At 33.8% G+C, this 23,117-nt stretch overlaps 1 protein-coding gene across 2 annotated transcripts in view; it reads right to left on the reverse strand.

Annotated features, from left to right (window-relative positions):
- NEBL (nebulette) overlaps nt 1-23,117 on the reverse strand; it is a 458,082-nt gene that overhangs the window by 432,335 nt on the left and 2,630 nt on the right. For both annotated transcript variants that reach the window (XM_051961694.1, XM_051961696.1), the window contains exon 2: nt 22,706-22,800. In XM_051961694.1, coding sequence (XP_051817654.1) covers nt 22,706-22,800 — 95 coding nt within the window. The remainder of the gene's footprint in view (nt 1-22,705; nt 22,801-23,117) is intronic.

Below are 23,117 nucleotides of genomic sequence, written 5' to 3' on the forward strand. Positions count from 1 at the left end.
AATTGATGGGCATCCATTCATTTTCCAGTTTCTAGCCACTACAAACAGGGCTGCTACAAACATTTTGGCACATACAGGTCCCTTTCCTTTTTTTAGTATCTCTTTGGGGTATAAGCCCAATAGAAACACTGCTGGATCAAAGGGTATGCACAATTTGATAACTTTTTGGGCATAATTCCAGATTGCTCTCCAGAATGGTTGGATTCGTTCACAACTCCACCAACAATGCATTAGTGTCCCTGTTTTCCCGCATCCCCTCCAACATTCATCATTATTTTTTCCTGTCATCTTAGCCAATCTGACAGGTGTGTAGTGGTATCTCAGAGTTGTCTTAATTTGCATTTCTCTGATCAATAGTGATTTGGAACACTCTTTCATATGAATGGTAATAGTTTCAATTTCATCATCTGAAAATTGTCTGTTCATATCCTTTGACCATTTATCAATTGGAGAATGGCTTGATTTTTTATAAATTTGAGTCAGTTTTCTATATATTTTGGAAATGAGGCCTTTATCAGAGCCTTTAATTGTAAAGATGTTTTCCCAGTTTGTTGCTTCCCTACTAATTTTGTTTGCATTCATTCTGTTTGTACAAAGGCTTTTTAATTTGATATAATCAAAATTTTCTATTTCGTGATCGGTAATGGTCTCTAGTTCATCTTTGGTCACAAATTTCTTTCTCCTCCACAAGTCTGAGAGATAAACTATCCTATGTTCCTCTAATTTATTTATAATCTCGTTCTTTATGCCTAGATCTTTATGCCTAGGACCCATTTTGATCTTATCTTGGTATATGGTGTTAAGTGTGGGTCAATGCCTAATTTCTGCCATACTAATTTCCAGTTATCCCAGCAGTTTTTATCACTTTTTCTTAATGTTAAAAAAAATTGTATCAACATGTAATTGAGGGAAAATTGGAAATCAGTATGGCAGAAACTAGGCATTGACCCACACTTACCACCGTACACCAAAATAAGGTCAAAATGGGTTCATGATCTAGGCATAAAGAATCAGATGATAAATAAATTGGAAGAGCATAGGATAGTTTACCTCTCAGACCTGTGGAAGAGGGAGGAATTTATGACCAAAGAAGAACTAGAGATCACTATTGACCACAACATAGAAAATTTTGATTATATCAAATTGAAAAGTTTTTGTACAAACAAAACAAATGCAAACAAGATTAGAAGGGAAACAATAAACTGGGAAAACATTTTTACAATCAAAGGTTCTGATAAAGGCCTCATTTCCAAAATATATAGAAAATTGACCCTAATCTATAAGAAATCAAACCATTCTCCAATTGATAAATGGTCAAAGGATATGAACAGACAATTCTCAGATGAAGAAATTGAAACTATTTATAGACATATGAAAATATGCTCCAAATCATTATTAATCAGAGAAATGCAAATTAAGACAACTCTGAGATACCACTACACACCTGTCAGATTGGCTAGAATGACAGGGAAAGATAATGGGGAATGTTGGAGGGGATATGGGAAAACAGGGACACTGATACATTGTTGGTGGAATTGTGAACACATCCAGCCATTCTGGAGAGCAATTTGGAACTATGCTCAAAAAGTTATCAAACTGTGCATACCTTTGATCCAGCAGTGTTTCTACTGGGCTTATACCCCAAAGAGATACTAAAGAAAGGAAAGGGACCTGTATTGCCAAAATGTTTGTGGCAGCCCTGTTTGTAGTGGCTAGAAACTGGAAAATGAAAGGATGTCCATCAATTGGAGAATGGTTGAGTAAATTGTGGTATATGAACGTTATGGAATATTATTGTTCTGTAAGGAATGACCAGCAGGATGAATACAGAGAGGACTGGCGAGACTTACATGAACTGATGCTGAGTGAAATGAGCAGAACCAGGAGATCATTATATACCTCAACAACGATACTGTTTGAGGATGCATTCTGATGGAAGTGGACCTCTTTGATAAAGAGAGTCTTAATTAATCAAAGATGGACAAAAGCAGCTACACCCAGAGAAAGAACACTGGAAATGAATATAAACTGCTTGCATTTTATGTTTTTCTTCCCGGGTTATTTATACCTTCTGAATTCAATTCTCCCTATGCAACAAGAAAACTGTTTGGTTCTGCACACATATATTGTATCTAGGATATACTGCAACCCATTCAACATGTAAAGGACTCTTGCCATCTGGGGGAAGGGGTGGAGGGAGGGAGGGGAAAAATTGGAACAGAAGTGAATGCAAGGGATAATGCTGTAAAAAATTACCCTGGCATGCGTTCTATCAATAAAAAATTATTTAAAAATTTAAAAAAACATGTAATTGAAGGGGAAATCAAATATTATATGTATTTGAAAAGGGGGGTGTAACTTGCCTGAAGGTCTAGTTACAGAAAGACTAGTTATAAAAAGTAAATAGCATCTGAACTAAAATTTTAATCCAGACTCTCTGACTCCAGATTCATTTTTCTTTCTATTGTATTATGCTATTTCAGAATTAGATGCAGTAACAAAAATTATATCTAAGATATAAATGATGACTCAATTAAACCCATAGAAAGAAACAGAAATATGAACAAATCCAAACTCCCTTATTTCAGTGAAATGAAAGACATGTTATGAGTAATTGGTTAGGCATGTGTATGTGTTTTTTTTTAATATCATTATCAATACTTTAACTTATTCTTTGATTCAAACCTCAATTCCTGGCTCTTCTTGCTTCTGGATCTATACTGTAGACCTCACCACAAGACAATATGATTTTCAAAGATGAAAACAATTTTAATTTCTTTCTGTATTATTTGCATTGTGCTTTCTCAAAAAAAAAAAAAAAAAAGTAACATGACTGTGTTCCTTACAAGTAATTCATCAGTATACATGCAAAACTCAGAGAATCAAAGAATTGTATAGTGGGAAAATATTTACATACTACATTTCTAATCCAATTTATTTTTCAATGTAAGAGTAATAATAAACTCCTTATATCTATATAGCACATTACAGTTTTCAAGTGCTTTCACATACTGAGTTTTTAATCCTCGTGGCAATGCTGTGGGGTAGACAAAGCAGGTTTCTTTTTCTCCGTTTTCCCAACAATAGTTATATGATGTCTTCTTGGAAATTTCCAGTGACAGGAAACACCATCTTTTTTGAGTTAGCCTATTCTATTGTTGTACAGCTCCAGTTACTATCTTTTTTTTTCTCTTAGTAAAAGAAAAACTTTTTCTCTGAAATGTCTGCTAACTGCTGTCATTCTACAAAAGTAACACAAAAGAAATCTATTACCTTCTAAAAGAATCTTTTGAGAATTTTAAGACAGAAATATTTCCTCTAAGATTACTTCTATAATTATCATATTGCTAGTTCACATTGACCCTCCAACAAAACCAAAAATAATTCTAAATCTTTCAAATTAACTACTGTTAAACCAGGTCCCCTCAAATCCTGTGCAATTGATTGTTTGAACCTGAATAGCAGACTTCACTTTTATTTCATTTGAATGTCATTTTAATATTGTGCCTGTAGGTCCCCTAATATCACATATGCAATAGTTGGAATTTCCATGTTCAAGATACTACATGGAACTCTAACACTAACACACCAGTGTGTTTAATTTTTCTCTACTAAGCATGAAAAAATAGATTAAAGCAAAGTAAAATAACCTAATAAAATGGTTTATATTTGTATATTCCTTCTCATTGTAGGACGTACCCTATGACAAATACAACGGATTTGTGGAGAAAATGAAAATCCAAAGGAACCATGCATGAGGCACCCACAGGTGAAAAATACAGATTGTTAGGATATTCCTTATACATGAAAAGGCAGTTTAAACCTCCAAAATTACTGAGGATTTTAGTCAGTTGATCATCTCTTCTTTCTTGGCAAGCATCTCTGCTATGTTCATTGCTCCAGTCTATGCTGTTCTGAATCTTCTCTGGCAAGTGTCTAGCCATCTTTCCTTCACTCTCAAGGTATTATGGTTAAAATCTCTTCTTTATAGGATCATGACTGGTTTTTTAATCATAGCCACAATATCAAGCTAATAAAAGTCAAATAAAGTGTCCCCTGACTAAAATTAGATTTTACCTTTCTGATCTCTGATTCTCCACTAAGGAAGAAAGTTTTTGCTTACAGATAACTACCTAACTTGGGATAAATCACTCTTAATGACCCCAAGACTCTCTCTTAGTTGTAAAAGAATTTGAGCCAGGACAAAAGGTGGTCTAAGGAGATAAAATCACTGTTCTCTAATCTTCGAGCTTGATTTCTTGTCTTTATTATGTACATCTGTCCACTTGAGCGCTCTGGGGTTTATGGAAGCCACTGGAAATTTCAACTGCCCAAAATACCAACTAAAGCTTGATTTTTTTATTCCCTTCTTCCTCAATCTGCTATCCTTCCTTATTTTGAGGCAACCATAAATGTAGTAATTTATGCTTTTCATCTATATCTTCATCTATGGTATCCATCATTAATAAAAATAGTAGTTAGATTAGAGCTAACTTGTAAATATACCTCTAAAGATCTCTCTCTAGGTTAATATCCAACCAAATAATGTTCTACACATAATACTTCAGTATGATTAAGGTGAAAAGTGAGCTGAAATTAGTCTAGTTTTAAGCATTGCTTCTGGCATTGACAGCTGACATGACCATAACAGAGTTGTTTACACTTTCCTGAATTTATTCATTCATAAAATGGTGTTTAAAAAAAACACCAATGTACTTAGAAAATATGAGAACACTGTAGGTGTGTGACTCATCATTATTGTTGGTGGTGTTGATGTTATGAAAAACTTGCTTATCCTTTCATCCAGCCTTTATTTTTCCATTTCATCCACAAAGATTTTATTTCATTCTTGTTGAAATTAAAAGCCACAGTCTACCACGTACATCCCATCAGCCAGTCTATAACCCTTTCACAAAAAGGAAATGAAGTTAGTTTGGCATGACTTGTTCTAAGAGAAGCCATGCTGCCTTGTAATGATTAACTTCTTTTTAAGTACTCATGAACCATCTGTTTAACAAAATCTGTTCTAGAATTTTACTGGAGATTGATGTCAAGCTGACAAGCCTGTACTTTCTGGATTCTATCATCATCTATACTCTTTGAAAACTTGTGACATTTGCCCATTTCCAATCTTCTGACTGCTCTCCCATTTTCTGTAATTTCTCAAAGATTATTGATGACACAGTAATATTGGCAAGTTTTTTCAGTACCGTGGAAAGCAATTCATTAGGACTTTGAATTCTATATTCTCTCCTGAAGCTTCATTTCCCTTTTAGAAATGTTTGTCCTACTCTTTCCAATTAGATAACTGTCCTTCTAAATGAAGAAAATGGTAATGCAATAGGAAGAGTTCCCTTTTAGCCTCTCATTAAAATGGAGTCACATGCACCTTTTCTCTGGATTTTTGAAACTCATTTCCCAACATGTCACTATCATTTAAAATATCATGAACGATTTTCTCTCAAGGCTCCAACAATTTCTGTATCACTGATAAGTTTTTCCACATTTTTCAGAATTAAACCCAAAGTCACAGTTCTCTTCTTCTCCTCATCCATGATTGTCAGCTATGAATTACAAGGAATCTATCAGAATTTTTCTCTTTAGTAGAATGGGACTTCCAGCAAATATCTAGGCAGCCAAAACTCTCTATTTCTAGTAGACCTTGTCCATGTTTGAGTCCACTACACAAAATTAAATAAAACATCATTCATATCTTCCTTATGGTTTGACAGTCCATATTAACACTTTTGTATTTTTTTCACAAATGTTATTCCCCAATTCTTACACCTTCAAGTTTATGGATTTCCAGCCAAGTATATAACTTCTTGGTGTATTTATATTAAATCAGTCTTTTAAACAAAATACAACTTTATTATATTGTATTGTTGCTACACATTTCCTGCATTTAAATTTAATGTCATTTAAGCATTCCCATATCTATTCTAATAGAATGTGATTCTAATGGTTAGTTAAACTTGAAAGTAATTTCATTATTCCTTATCTATTAGGATTGTTTGGCCTTACCATTCACCCTGTTGCAACATGCTTAGGACCTATATATTGTTCTATAAGAAACAAGCACCAGAATGATTTCAGAAAAGCCTGGAGAGACTTGCATGAACTGATGCTAAGTGGAGTAGAACCAAAAGAACATTGTACACAGCAACAACAAGCTATGATGATCAATTCTGGTGGATGTGGCTCTTTTCTACAGTGAGGTGATTCAGGCCAGTTCCAATAGTTTTGCGATGGAGAAAGCCATGTGGCACCCAGGGAGAGGACTATAGGAGGACTGAGTGTGGATCACAACATAGTGTTTTCACTTTTTTGTTATTTGCTTGCACTTTGGTTTTTTTCTTCTCATTTTTTCCCTTTTTATCTGATTTTTCTTACGCAGCATAATTGTGGAAACATGTATAAAAGAATTGCACGTCTAACATATTGGATTACTTGCTGTCCAGGAGAGGGGATGGAGGGAAGGGAGGGAGAAAAAAATTGGAACACAAGGTTTAACAAGGGTGACTATTGAAAACTTATGCATATGTTTTGAAAATAAAAAGCTTTTAAAATCAAAAAATAAAAATAAATATTTCTTTCTTCTTTTTATTCTTTTTGTTGTTGTTATCTAGAAGCAAAATCCAATGATATCATCAGAGAGACATAATGGGAATAGAAAGTAAACTGGTTTCATAACAAGGTGAGGGAAAAAGTAGTATCTACATGTGTTATTTGGTATGATGAAATCTCTGAGGATCTAAAACAAAGGTCTCTAAAGCAGGCAATACACACTTTAAGGTAAACCACACATCCTTTCAGATATATAAGGAAAATATTAAATTGAGGAGATCAGCAGAGCTGATTAGAGTCATCACTTGTTTTCTTTCTTTTCTTGTGCCCAGTCTGAACTTTGACAGTCATTAGTTGCCCTTCTCCCCAGGTGAGCAGCCATTCCCAAGTCTAGGACTCTAAGTCCATACTCCAAAGCTCTTTCCTGCACCCTGATTTCAGTCACAATGCAAGCTTAAGTCCCTTGGATAGGATCAAAGGAGTTTCTGTACCATTAATAAATACAACTAAATTTAAATTTTTTTAAATACCATTTATTTCATTTTACCTCATTTGTTAAAATTATACATTTTATAAAATGCACATAAGTATAGTCAGATAAATAAATACATAACTTGGGGTGCATGCTCAAAATCTTTTTCCTGATTGAGGTATGTGATCAAAAAAACTTGGAGACCACTGATCCAGGAGAAAACTTCTAAGAGCACAGATAAACACCCATGGTCATGGAAGATTACCAATAGGAGGTAGGCAAGAGTTACACAAGATAAAAAGGAAAAGAGGTTCGGGTTTGTACTCAAATTAATGAGATCAGAAGCATATCAAAGTATCTGAAAAATCAAAGTAGGATTAAAAACTTATAAAAGACAAAACTGGTCATCTTTTTTTTTAATGTTTTTGAGTCTATCTATCCATCTCACCACCACTTCTCCATAATATATTTCACTATTTCCTAGTCAGTTATCTTTAAATATATAAGAAGTTGGGGTGATTTTCCCCAGAGAGCTGAAAAGGGGGACTTGAAAGTTTCTGAACTTGGTAAGATAAAGAAGTAACTAATTGGGGGGGAAAAGTCTTTCTGGGCTTGAGGAAGGGGAGGAGAAGTAGGGAAGGGGGTTGTAAATAGAAGTAGGCAGTTTCTGTCATTCCACAGCACTATTCTGACATTCTAAGTATTCACTTCACTTTAAACAGAATAATTAAGTTACTCTGTGAAGTTGTTCAACAGCTCCCTGACACTCTCTGACTAGTGATAAGCACTCTTCCAGGCAAAGGTGCCCTTTCAAAAAAGATTTCAACAGAATTCAATTCTTGCTTAGTCAATTCAAGAATACAATAAACATTTATTAAGCACCTACAATATGCAAGACACTATGATTACTTTTTGGACTATAAAAACCAAAATGAAGTCTACATTTTCCAGTGGGCAGATGGATACAACATTTTTGTTGTTTAGTCATTTTTTCAGTCACATCTGATTCTTCATGTCCTCATTAGGGGCTTTCTTGGCAAAGATACTGTAGTGATTTGTCATTTCATTCTACAGCTTCTTTTACAGAAAAGGAAACTGAGGCAAGGAGGGTTAAGTGACTTTGGCCAGGGTGAAAGAGCTGGTAAGGTATGTCTTCCTGACTCCAGGCCCAGCATTCTATCCACTGTGCCAGCTAACTGCCAAGAAAATATAAAAGATTTTAAAAGTAATTTCAAAGGGGAAAAAAGAATGCTAATAACTAGAGAGATCAGGAAAGACTTTAAATACAAAGAGAGACATTATTTTCTTATGATTTTAATGTAAATTTATTTTGTTTTTTGATTAACAAGCATTTGCGTTCTCTCTTTATTACCTCTTCCCCCACCAAAAAACAAAAAATAAAGTCCTTGTAATAAACATAAAGTCAAGAAAAACAATATTCAAAAATAGATGTCAGCGAAGCTCCAAAAGAAGCTGTGGATTCTACAACTAATAAAAGTGGCAATGGCAGCTTGAGGGAAGGTATGAAGGCAGGAATGGCAGATACAGGAAACAACAAGAGCACGTGAAAGAGAGTGACATAAAATAAGACTGGAAAGGTGTGTGGGAGCAAATTGTGGAAGACTTTAAATGATAAGGATTTTGTGTTTTATCCTAGGGAGTGAATGACAATTTCAGAGGAGAGGAGGAATAGGGGGAAGGGAATGATCAGATCTGCATTTTAGGAATATCAGTTTTAGAGCTTTGCCAAGGATGAATTGGAGAGAAGAAAGACAGGAAAGCAAGGAGACCAATAAGAAAAGCTTTTGCAATTGTCTAGGCAAGAGGCAATGAGGACCTGGACTAAGGTAGAGGCTGATTAAGTCCATAGGCTATAGAGGTATAATTGTAAACTCCTTGAGTGCAAAGATTATTTTGTTTTGGCTAGTAGGTGCCTAATAAATGCTTGTTACATTGAATTAAACTAGATTATGCAGGATTTATGTACAGATTTGGATGAGAATCACACAAGAGAAGAAGGGTTACAATTGACACGAATCTCTTGCCAGTGAAAGTAAAAAGCTATTTGAGGTTCCAAGTATTTTCTAAGCTCTCTGCCCAGACTGCTGTGTGTTTGGTCCATACCTCTCCCTTGGGTAAATAATGGGGTTTTCGACGAGATAATCAAGTGTTTCTGTTTAAATGATCTTTTCATATTGCTGGGTTAGGAAGTAGTAAAACAACCAGGCCCACTTATTGGCCCAGTGTACACATACTTCCCTTACACCTCCTCCCACAGAGAGTAGGCAATGTCAACAGTAAATACAAAAAAATAAAGTACACTCGAGTTGTTAAAAAGAGTCTGGCTCCATCAAAGACTCCAGGGGTGAACAATGAGTGTACCCCTCACTGGAAACAAACACCAGGCAGGTGCTGAGCTGAAAAGCCCTCACCCTACCAACCTAGACTTTTATTCCATTTCAGAATGGCTTTGCACGGCAGATACTCTTAGGAGTACTGGAGGCTAGCATTGCAGAACACCAAACACTTAGCATTTCTGCTTTCTTCAGAATAAGAAGGAACTCCCAGCATGAAGCGCTCTTGCCAGCAAAAGAGATGCTAAAAATCCATAATCTGGAGGATAAATTTTAAAGACTTGTTTGAGTCAGAAGTTAAATGACTCAACTATGACCATACAGCTAATCCATGTCAAAGACAGAATTTGAATCTCCAGTCTTCCCTATTATAAACCCAGAATTCTCTTCATTGTTACATGAGGAAACCACTATATTCTTAACTAGTAGAGACTAGATTTACATTACATCATTCTTTCAAACTTAAAAAAAAAATTTCAGCAGACTCAGTTGTCCCCAAGTTATCAACCTGCAGATGAAAGGATCAATAAGAATTATTTGATTAAATGACAGAAATGTTCCAGATGCCCAATTTAAAAAAAAAATGAATGTCCTGGTTCCATATATGTCTTTACTAAAAACCCAGGTCCTTCTAGTAGTTTACACTAACTGTATGAACAATAATAATAGAGGAAAGGGAAAGGGGAAAACCCACCTAGCTTCCTCTCATTCTAGAGGCAGAACTTTCAGATCCTTTGAGACTCTTACAAGGGATAAGAATATCATGTGAGTGCCTGTCTATGGAACTTTTTATTCCTTACACACCTATGAACTACTAATACTCTTTAAAATCCCTAACTACAAAACGTTTAAGGCAGATACACGAAAATGCATTAATATACAGACCCTTGACATAGAATCAATATACCTTTAAGCACATCTATATCTTGCATTAACCTTGCATCTCTCTGAGATTTAGAGGCTATTCACTACTCTTCATCTCAAAATCTTTTCTAATGCTGTTTCCCTGCTGTTGTGAAGAAAAGGAAAGTGCTTATCTAAACCTCTTTTTGGAAATGTTTTAAAACTCAGTACCCGACATTAAAAAAAAATCTTATAAAATTAAAAAGAAAAGCCTTGTTCATAAAAAAATACTGAACAATGCGGTGGATAGAATGTCAGACCTGCAATCAGGAAGATAGAGTTCAAATCCATTTCAGATACTTACTAGCTATGTGACCCTGGGTAAGCCACTTTATCTCTACCTCGGTTTTCTCATCTGTGAAATAGAGATAAATAATACCATGTTTCCCAAAATTGTTGTGAGGATTAAATGAGATAATCATAAAGCATTTAGCAGTGTCTAGCACATAGTAAGCATTATGTTAGCTATTAACTACTGAGAACATTCTTGTTTTGTCACATCAATCACAGATCAAAAATAAAAATAAAACACAAATTCAATATGTAAAGCTTTGGGGTTATATATAATTTCATCTATATAGATATCATCCCCTTTTTTCTTCTATTTCACTAGTCCTCCCTCACCTTAGCAAATATTTTCATGAATTGTCAGGACCAAAAAGTTTAGGGGAAGCTAGATGTCACAATGTATAGAGCACAGTCCTGGAGTCAAGAGGACCTGAATTCAAATATGACCTCAGACACTTATTAGCTTGTGACCCTAAGCAAGTCACCTGACCCAACCACTTTGGTGGGGGAAGTTCATTAACTGAAGCTCAATCCACTAATGATGAGCTTCCATACACTTCTTTAGGCTGGCCCTTGAACTACTGATATACAGCCCACAGCTGGGTCCATATTGAAAGCCAATTCAGCTTAGCAGTAGTCACTATTCCAATATAGCCTCAAGAAATCCAAGATTATCTCCATGGAATGATGAAAAATTGGGAATACCATAAATGTTAGCTAGCCCTGGATTACTTATTAATGTTAAAAAAAAAAAACAGAAAATAAGGGAAAAAACCCAAATAGTAAAATATAAAAACAACTCTATGTTTTATAAAACCTGAAGGAAAAAGAATTCTCACTATCACATAAAATGTTTTAATTCTTTTCTTTGTGCCTTAATTAATATTAAAAATGTTAAATAAATTAGAATTAAAAAATTTAGCAGAATTTATGTAATAATTGACACATAAGTATTTAAGGTTTACTTCAGATACATTATTTCAGTTGGGCTTGACTATAACCCTATAAGGGAGATTGATGTGACAGACATTATTATCTCCACTTTACAAATGAGGAAACTGAGATTGATTTGTCCATAAGCACAGGTATTAATTATGAGAGCTATCATCAAACTCAGTCCTTCATAAGTTTATTCCTGAATGTAACATTTGACCAACAATATGTTGCCCCTTACTTAGCATTTCACTAAAAGAAGTTTTAAAATGTTGTTTTTAACGTGCACTAGAAACTTTTTTTCTTGGTTTTAAATGAGATTTATTCCTTCCTTAGTGACAAAAATAGTCACTTTCCCATGTCAGGTCTCAGTTAAGGAGCAAAAGGTCTAATTTGCAAGGGAAAACTATGTTCTATAAGGAACTTCAGATGAAAAGCAGTTAAGGATTATTCTAATTAGCTTTAACTGGCACTCCCACACATTGCAATATTCTTGAACTGAAACTAAACCTTACTTTCCAAAATGCAGCATTATCTGTGTCATAGCAGGAAAAAGAAAGAAACCTTTTCCAGTATGATTAATCCACATACCTATTTATTAAGTCAATCTAAAGCAGAAGCACCAATAAGAAATGCTTTTTATAGAGTTTAACTTTTTTTGCTATCACAGACTCTATTGGGAATCTATCTAAATCAATGGATCCCTTTTTAAAACAATGTTCTCCAATGCCTAAATAAAATACATATGATTACGGAAAAAAAAAAAAAAAACCAATGATACTGACACATAATTACCACCATTTTAAGAATCCCTGATTCAGAATACCTTCATCTTTGAAGTAGGTAGCAGCAAGGACATTGAATTGCACTCCATTTAACAATAATAATAACAGCTGACATTTACATAATATGTCAAGTGCTTTATAATTATTATCCAATTTGTTTAAATCAATTAAAGCCAAGTAGAACAATCCTTAACTGCCTTTTTTGGCAGATATGGAATTGGATATTGATTAAACCAATGAATACATTTTGCCATCTTTTCTTTTTGTTGTATTTGTTGTATGTTTGTTTGTTGAGGCAATTGGGATTAAGTGACTTGCCCAGGGTCACACAGCTAGAAAGCTGCCATCTTTTCTTATAGAAATCTAGCTTAATGAGAATATCAAATAGAGGTTTCTGGCTCAACCACCCTTACTTACCATTCTTAGTTTCCATTTTCTTTCATCTTGCTCTGCTTGTTCCTGAAAAGTAACATAATCTCAAGGCTAACTTGAGATTTGAAAACAAGGACGTTGGCACAGAGCTCCACCTGAATCTGATACTCTATGCAAACATTTCTCCATGATCTTTCCAGGCACAATGGAGGTCAAAATGAATGAATCAGGAGCAGAGAAGGAGGAAAGCCCTAAACTTGAAAAAAGAGGGATGGATTTGAATATTGCCTCTGTTCTATACTTCCTCTTGTAATTGCAAAAAATTCCTCTCTCTGACCCTCAATTTCTTCATCTAAGGTTTCTCCCAGACCCAGGTTCTAAGGTATCAGAACAGAACTCAATTAGGATTGGATGAAGAGAATAAAGAGTCAGCGGAACTATACCCATTGTCAGAGTTTCACATAAAATGATTTGAGCCAGTTTTCTATCCCACCCTTCCTGTCTCTCAGCCAACAATTTTATCCAAGTTTCCCCTGGGACAAGACTATCAGCATGTGCCCAGTGCTTCTGATCATCTGGCAAGAACTCTAAACAACCAGAGTAATGATAATTGTTTAAACTTCCATCATAAAGTATGCAATCAGTCCATATACCTGTCTTGAATGGAAAACATTACCAAAAAAAATTAAAGAGCTTACAGCTGAGCAGATTCCTACTATCTTGGCAAATTTATCCTAATAGTGAAATTGATTGTCTTTACCCAAAAGGGCAGAATGGTCTACTCAACTGTGAACTGCCAGATTTTGTAGGAACTGACAATCACATATGGTTTATTTCCTAGATATATTTGCAAAGAAGGAAGTCTGTTTTCATTTTCAAGTAGACTTAGAAATATACTAAGAGTTGTAAACATAAAAGGATCACAATTTAAATACTAAAAAGTGCTAGACAAAGAAAAGAGAAACTCTCAAAATGAATGCAATGCCAAAAAAAGAACAAAACAGCAACAATATACTTAAAACTAATAGCAAATCTCATTTTTATTCACTCTATTCCTAAACCATCATCTAAACTTACCATAGAAGTAATTGCTTCCTTTTCTCTCTTCCCACTCCATACTCCCTCTTTTTTTTCTTTAACTTTGCAGCCTTGTGAAATTAATAATTCAGTTTAGAAAATACAAGTTTATCTTGTTTGATTTGTTCCTTGGGAAGTTACAAGTGTAGCGAAGTTAAGCAAATTAAATTATACTTTAAATTCACTGAAGAGTTGACCATTTAAAGGAATTCTATGGAGAATTCTTCACAAACAGAAAGACCATGTTCTGCTAATCAAAGAATTGCTATTTAATGTATATCTCTTTTTACAAATAAGCATCGCTAGATTAATTGGGAAAATGTTAATTGCTCAAGGACAGGCTGAACCAATATATTAAAAATGACAATTCTACCTAAATTATTTATTCATGCCAGTCAAACTACTAAACAGTTATTTCATAAAACTAGAAAAAATAATATCAAAATTAATCCAGAAGAACAAAAGGTAAAGAATACCAACTGAAATAATGGGAGAAGGAAGGTAAAGGAAGATAATCTAGCCATACCAAATCTCAAAATGAATTATAAAGAGATAATTATCAAAGCTATCATGTATTGGCTAAGAATAGAGTATTGGGTCAGCAGAATAGATTAGGTACACAATACATAGTAGTCAATGACCATAGTAAACTAGTGTTATATAAACCAAAGATCCAAGCATTTCAGACAAAAACTTAAAAACTTCAGGAAAAACTGGAAAATAATTCAGCACAAACTAGGATTTAGACCAACATCTCACACCAAACATCAAGATACAGTCAAAATAGGCATATAATTCCAATATAAAGGGTGATACCATAAGCAAATTAGAAGGGAATGGAATAGTTTCTCTGTCATATTTATAAATAAAGGGATAATTTAGGACCAAAGAAGATATGGAGAGCATTACAAAATATAAAATGGATAAATAAACTGATACAACCAAAATTAGAAGAAAAAAAACTGGGGAAAGTTTTTACAGCAAATATCTCTGATAAAGGCTTCATTTGTCACCAAATCAAATTTATAACAATTCAAGTTATTCCTCAATGATAAATAAGCATAGGATATAAACAAGCATTTTTCAGAAAAAAAAATTAAAGCTATCTATAATAATATAAAAATGTTCTAACTCACTATTTTCTAGAGAAATGCAAATTAAAATAACTCTGAGGTAACACCTCACACATCAGATTAGCTAATATGACCAAAAAAACTGGAGGAGAAAAAAGAAAACTGATATACAATGCACTGTTGGTGGAGTTGTGAACTGATCCAGCCATTCTGAAGAGTAATTTCCAACTACCCAAAGAGCTATAAAGTTGCAATACACTTTGATCCAACAATATTACTGTTAGGTCTGCATCTCAGAAAAAAATTTTAAGTGAAAAGAACTTATTTATACAAAAATATTTATAGCAGTTTTTTTTTATGGTGGTTAAGAATTGGATATTAAAAGGATGCCCATTAAGTTGGTAATGGCTGAACAAGTTGTGGTATATGATTGTAATAGAATATTATTATGCTATAAGAAATGACAAGCAGGATGATTTCAAAAAAAACTAAAAAAGACTTATATGACTTGTGCAAAGGGAAGTAAGCAGAACTAGAAGAATAAATACAAGTAAGCAATATAAACAAAGTGACTTAGCTACTCTCAACAATGCAATGATCCAAGATAATCCCAAAGAACTCATGATGAAAAATACTATCCATCTGAATTCAGATTGAAGCATATTATTTTTTTCCACTTTCTTTTCTTTCTTCTTTTCTTTGGTTTGTTTTCTTATACAAAATGATTAATATTTAAGTGTTTTGTATGATTACACATATATAACACATCAGATTGCTTATCCTCTCTCAGGAAGAGATAAGTGAGGAGAGGAAGAATAGAATTTGAAACTCAAAAAAAATTTTTAAAAAGGAATGTTAAAATTGTTATTGTCTATAAATAGGGGGGATAAAATATATAAAAATAAATAAATGGACATCTTCATCTATAGGGCTTTCTTAAGGTGGAAAACCCCAATGCTAGGTGGGGGGATATTCATTAAAAAATGGGACATAGATCTATAATAATGTCAGTGTCAATTAGTTAAAGTACATATATTACTGAAATAATAATAAATATAGGTATCAAAGTCAGATATTTAGGTGCTCTAAACAGTGTAGAAAACATAGTAGAATTAGGTATGTATTTTTAGAGCTAGAAGGTTAACATTCAGATCTCAGCCTGACAGCAATCTGATCTATAGGACCATAGTGTTTGTACCAACCGTAATGCCAAAGTAACTTGGACCTCATCTTCTTATATGCAAAATGATGATATTAGACTAAATCAGGAGTTTTTAACTTTTTTGTATCATGGACCTTCATGGCAGTCTTAAGACGACTATGGACCCTTTCTCAGAATAATATGGGTCACCTGAATTCATAATTTAAAGAAATGCCAAATCTTAAAAGGGTAGTAAAAATAAAGATTTATTTTTTCCTATCAAGTTCACAGATCTGAAACTCATCCAAGAATCTCCATGGGGTTTTTTGGACCCCAGATTAAGAACCCTTTGGAGTAAGAAATCTCTAAGATCCTTCTGGTTCTAGATTCTATGATCCTATCATTGTTAAATGTAAATGGAGCTAATGCAAATTTGCTTCATCTAATACACAATTTCTGTAAGGCAAGTGATTTCTGAAAAATGGATTGTTAGAGTGGCTGGATTAAACTACTGCTACATTATCTGGATCCTACTTTATCCCAAAATAACTTTGTGTTTTAGATAAAGCTGATCGATAGCTGGCATTGCTATTTTAAGAGATAACTCACAAGATAAAGAACTGTTTTTCTTTTTAATAAACAATTAATGAAAGAGGAAATATATAAAATAAAGATAATTAAAACAATAACAACTATAATCAAAGATATTAGTCATAGCTCAAGAGAGCCTCTTGGAAATTAATTGCACATAAAACGTCATTTTGAATTTTGCATAAGAGAAAATTAATCACAACCCTTTTTAAAAAACTGCTGAGAAAAAATTTGTGTTGTGGATACATATTTTCTATTATATGACTAACTTATATCAAAATCTGCAAGATTTTATTTGGGTAAGAAAAACATCTTACTATAGTTTTCTCTTTTTTTACTAGAATGTATTTTTATGATTTGTGATTTTGGAAGTTTTTTTTTTTTGTTTTTTTTTTACCTAGTAGTCAAACTCTGTATTTTCAGCACATCTAAGAAATAAACAAAAATGCTGTGCAATGTTTTTCCCTTCCTAAGTTCCCTGATGAAAAAATGTCCTGACTGAGCTTCATCATCCATCATCTCCCAATGAAACATGAAAGTTTACAGAAATATGGCATACACCAAAGCAGATCAGTGTTGTTTTAAAATATTTTAATAGTGCAGACTGCCACGTTAGGAACCAAATTTGTATTATGTTGAGTCTTACATCTAGTCTGCACTAACTATACTTTGATCACTCTATCAAAAGATCAAAATTTAAATATTATGCAAATTGTATTTCCTTAATGTTTCCTTTTTCATATGAAATCAAACAGAAGACTTGTTTCCCCTCTGAAAATAGGACTATTAAAAAAATCAACATGTTGAAACTAAGAGGCAATCTTTACAAACATAATCCTACTTTACTCAGTTAAAGGTAACTATCTTCTTAAAAGAGATCCAAATAAAGAAGAATTATACTTTTTTTCTTAAAAATTCCAAACATCAATTTTCAAGCCTCTTAATGTATGAAAAGAATGGACTGGATTATCTACATCAGTATGACAAATGTTCTAAGGCCATCCTCAGTGATAAAGATTAATTTCAGAAGAAATGTCACACATACGTCCTTCCTGAAAACACTATGGCTTCAATGAGCAGAAATGGGGCCAGTAATTGAGCAATGACTGAAACTGAATCTAAAGCAATGAAAGAAAATGTCACTGTCCCAGATTAATATCTATATGTATATTGAATTCATTAAATATAAATGCTACCCAATGAGGTACAGAGAAAATATTACCATACCTCCACATGGAATCTTTCATTTCCAAGGAGCATTGTATAGTATGTGTAAAAGACCATTGAGATGAGGAAATTAAAGTGACCATTCTATACAACCATTTTCATAAAGTCTATAGCACAGGTTCTGATAGGAAGGGTCTGAATTCAATTCAATAAGCATCTATCAAGCATTTATTCTGCAAGAAAATTTATATTGTATGAGAACATATCTAAAGATTGTCTTAAAGACTAACATAAAGCACAATCAGGCATTTGATGTAATCAACTATCATCTAGTCCAATCCCAACATTTAAAAAACAAGGAAATTGAGGTCCAGAGAGTTTAACACAAATACGAAGTTATAGACTTGGAATTTGAACTTTATTTCCATTGCTCTTTCCATGATACTCATCTTCTGGTAGTAGTCTAGCATTATGGGAATCTTTCTAATCTGCTTTCTAGAAGTCACATGATAGTAGCTCATATATATAGTACCTTAGCAAAGCAGTTTCTTTATATTAGCCCCAGTGAAGTACTTAATGCTGCTTGTATTTTTGACATTTTATGTATATAGTAGTTAAGACTGGGGGGGGGGGGTTAAGTTACTCATCCAAGGTCATAGGCATATAGGACATATAAGTGAAAAAGACCATCAAAATAGATCAAAGCCCCTCATTTTATAGATGAATAAACTGAGAATTGTTTTTTGTCCAAGGTTGAATAAGCTAACAAATAGCAAAGCTAGGATTTAACCCATCTAGTGTGTTTTCTACTATATCCCCACAGAGTGCTAGACTTAGTCAAGAAGACCCAAATGAGGTTTTGCCTCTGTTATTTCCTAGCTATGTAACCGTAGGCAAGTCATTTAATTGCTCTCTGTCTCATCTGTAAAAATGGGGATAATGGTAGCAAATCCTTCACAGGGTTGTTGCATAAATCAAATGTGATAATATACAGAAAAGACTCTGTGAACCTAAAAAGGGTGTATAAATATTAACTAATCCAGGAAAGAGTTCTTTTCCAGGCTTCTAGCTCTGTTCGAGGGACAGACGAGCAAAATAAATAAATTTGAAAGAGTAACACCTTCTTCCATACAGGTGAGCTAAAGAAAGATCACCATCCCCTGGTTCAATTTAAAACAGCCAGAACAAGGAACAAGGAAATTATTCAAGACCCATCTAGCTCTCCATAGAAAGTTTGCTTATAGTTCAAAGATTCTATAATTAGCATTACATTGCGAAATTTGGGGCAAGTGCTCCTTTAAAGGATAACAAAGACACTATGGGCAGTTTCTATCCATAGTACTTCTAGGGATGAAAACATGGATTTTCCTAGATAGAGTTGGACAATTTTTGGCTTTATACTTCAGTCTGAGATCATAAAGAATCTCATCCTAATTATACTGATTCAGAACTAAGTTAAATTGTAAATGATTACAGCAACACAATTTGCTCAGGAGCACAAAGTATTTTTTTAGGGAAATTTTTCATTTCTAGTCTAAATTTAACAAAATGAAACAAGCAGTAAGAACATGGCTAAAGCAATTTAAGAGCACACACACACACACACACACACACACAACCACACAATTTTCCCGGTTAATTTCTCTAAACTTGGGCAGATCCTTAGTTGACAAATATATGGTCACTGATGGAACTTCTACTCAGTAGAATTTGCCTTCAAAAACTTATGCCACAATAAGGCATCAGAATAGGACTTTACAGAAGGTTTAAAGCTATTAAAATCTCAACACATGAAGTAAAATTATTGCAGGATATATAGATTACTTTTTATTATCCACAGGCTAATTACTCAGTTTATAGATTTGTTTTTCCTTTTCTCTTCTCTTGCTATATATGTCTCCAATAGAGAGGAAATTAAAAAATATATAACTCAAATCTGTTCATTTGGCTACTTGCCTCTTCAGTACAAGGCACTTTTTCTGATCTGAAACTACGATCCCTTTGACACTGATAAAAATGGAGCTTGGGGTCAGCTGTAGATTTTATTTATCCAAGTTCGTTAGCAGGGGGCAGGGAACAGAAAACACAATCACTTCATGACCCCTTGATGGGTCAACAATGTAGAAATCCCACGATCATATGGTGATCCAATAGTGGAAAACAAGGAAAAATAAAATGTAACAAACTTTGCAAGGACATGGTAAAGAAGATGGTCTCATTGGCTGTTGTGATACTTATTTGTTGTCCTTGGATAAGAGATATCTGTAGTTTCATCTAAATAGAGTAACAATTTAAATATATGGATGGATAGATAGGCAGATAGATAGATAGTCATATAGTTGATCATCTCCCCCAGGAAAAGACTCCTGCTAATTAGCTGTATTCTCTAAGCCATCTTGAAAAACCATAAAAAGCAAATCTATACCCTAGGAAGCTGACTAGTCTGCCTCAGCATACTAATTAATTTCTTTGCTTTTGTTCTAGACTCCTATCTTTGACTCACAGTCATTGAACCCCAGTTGACCAGTATGCCTCTGTCAAGAAGTCCTATTCCTCTTGGTCAAGAGATTCTCCCACAATACTTGGTCTCCATTAGTGAGTGGATTGTTTGAATTTTTTAAACCAATTGCTCAATTTTCTTATATAATTTTTTAAATTGATGGATAACTCAATCATTTATAATCATAAAGAATCCCATTCTAATTAAACTGATTCAAAGCTAGGTTAGATTGTTTTTAGGATTCACAGGATTGTTTTCAATGTTAATTGAAGTCACCTTAATAAGCTAATTGATGAGAGAGACATAGATAAGTATAAAAGGCAGTCCCAACTCTGTGCCTATGAACCTAACACTGTTATGTGACACATCGGTAGCAAGGGGCCATTCTATTTATATACCAAGATCAACTTGCTTCCTAATTCAAATAAACTATTTTTTGCTTAAGGTAAGGCTACTCTGGAAGGCTATTCAGATACTTCCTGGGCAAGTCATTTAACATCTGTTTACCTAAATCCACTGGGGTAGAAAGTGGCAAGCCAGCCAAGATCTTTGCAAAAAACAAAATAAAACAAAAAAAACATGAACAGTGTGGTCCATGGGGTCATGAAGAGCCAGATAACTAAACAATAACAAAACACCATTCTATTTTCAAAGAGTTCCAGAATATCGTTCTATGATCAAGAGAAAGGGTGACCCAATAAATACAAAGTTATGATCTGTTATCAAAAGTTACTTTTTAACAGCTGGGCTTAATTCCCTCCTGCTGCTTCTTAACCCAATTCAAGCCTTTGAAATTCCTTGCTCCTCTGGGATTTCACAAGTAAATTGGCATCAGACTTACTGAAGAGCCCAAGTAGCAATAAGGATCTTATCATGCTAATTGTGGAGGCAGTATGGCTTAGTGGCTAGAATGTTGGACTTAGAATGTTGAAGTCCTGGGTCCAAATTTCAACTCTGGTACTTTTATATAACTATGGACAAGTGCCTTGACCTCTCTGAAGTTGTTTCTTCATCTGAAAATCGAGATATTAATGTAGTACTTATCTTCTGATGGTTGAAAAGTTTATAAAAACATTAGTTATTTTGGAGAACAATTTGGAACTATGCTTAAGGGCTATGCATACTTTTTGACCCAGCATCACTATTATTAGGTCAACAACCACCACCACCCCCCCAGAAGATCAAAGAAAAAGATAAAGGAACCATATGTACAAAAAATACTTATAGCAATTCTTTTGTGATGGCAAAGAACTTTAAAAAATGAGTTCATCAATTCAGTGACTGAACAAGCCATGGTACAATATGAATGTGATGAAATATTATTGTGCTGTAAAAAAAAAGGGGGGGAGGATGGTTTTAGAAAAACCTAAAAAGACTTATATAAACCAATGAAAAGTGAAGTGAGCAGAACCAAGAGAATGATTTACACAGTAACAACATTATAATAATAATCAATGATGAAAGACTTGTTTCATTAATGTAATGTTCCATGACAGTTCCAAAGGACTCATGATGAAAAATGTTATCCACCTCCAAATAGAGAACTAATGGAGTCTAAGTTCAGAATTAAGTATATTTTCTCTCGGTTTTTCTTGCTTTTTTTTCCCCTCACAACATGGATAATGTGGAAATATATTTTGCAGGACATCATTAGATATAAGGATATTGTATTTCTTTCCTTTCCAATGAGTAGGGCAAAGGCAAAGGGAGGTAGGACATATGGGACTGAAGATAAACATTGAAACATCAGTTACTGTTAGACAACCTTAAATATGCCTAGGTTCTTGAGTTTGGGGGGCTAAAATCAGTGTGGTATTGTAAAAGAGGAATAGACTTAGGATCAGAAGGTTTGAGGTTCCAGTCTAACTCTGATATGGGAATAAGAAGTCACCTCACCTCTTGGCAGGAAGGTTCCCTCATCCATAAAATGGTATTACCAGTACTTTTAACCCACCCTACCACCCACCCCCAGGATTGCTGTGATTGCTTGAACAGCTTAACCATGTACTTATAAGCGATTATATTTAACCCTTACCATTTCAGCAGAGAGCTCAGCTGAAGTTTCTAAAGCAAGATTATAATAATATGAACAAAATTGCAATGAAAAATCATAGTAAAACCAGATGAACTAACCAAATCAATATAAAAAAAAGAATTCAGATAGGTTTATTATGCTGAACCCACACTTAATCCGATAAAGAGTTGATTTTTCATCCTTTAGATAAAGATAATTTTCATAGTTTTCTAACAAGCTTCCTTACTTTCTATTTTGAAACACAGAAAGTCTACCTAAAACATCAATAATTTCTTACTCAAAGGTCTAGTCATCCCTTACAGAACCCAACTTCACTCCATGCACTTCCATAAAGGAACCATTTTCTATGAATAGAAAATTAGCTACAAACCACACTTGGGCTGACAATGAGTCGTAAGAGGTTTGAACTCTCACATTGATGCTTCACATGCCATTTATAATACTTACGCATTACAATAAGGTTTCTTCTCATATCCTTTATAGTTGTTCATGTTTAATGCCATCTTACAGACTTCACAATGGAAACATCCTTTATGCCAGTACTGGGGAAGAAAAAATTGAATTATTATGCCATCACTATTTTCTAAGTTTTATATAGTATTAAAGATTATAAATGACATGAGTAAGGGACCTTGGAGGAAGTTCTTTGAGATGGGGATATCAAACCATGCTTTTTATTTGCTAAACAATGCTTCTAAATGAATTAAAAATGCTAACTCAATTTCTTTATAAAATTCAAAAATGCATTCAAACAGGGGTTCTTAACCTGAAATATATCAACTTTTAAAAAGTAGTTCAATAAGTACATTTCAATATAATTGATTTCCTTTGTGATCCCACATATTTTATTCATGTATTT

Source organism: Antechinus flavipes, chromosome 5, assembly GCF_016432865.1.
Source record: "Antechinus flavipes isolate AdamAnt ecotype Samford, QLD, Australia chromosome 5, AdamAnt_v2, whole genome shotgun sequence".
Taxonomy (NCBI): domain Eukaryota; kingdom Metazoa; phylum Chordata; class Mammalia; order Dasyuromorphia; family Dasyuridae; genus Antechinus; species Antechinus flavipes.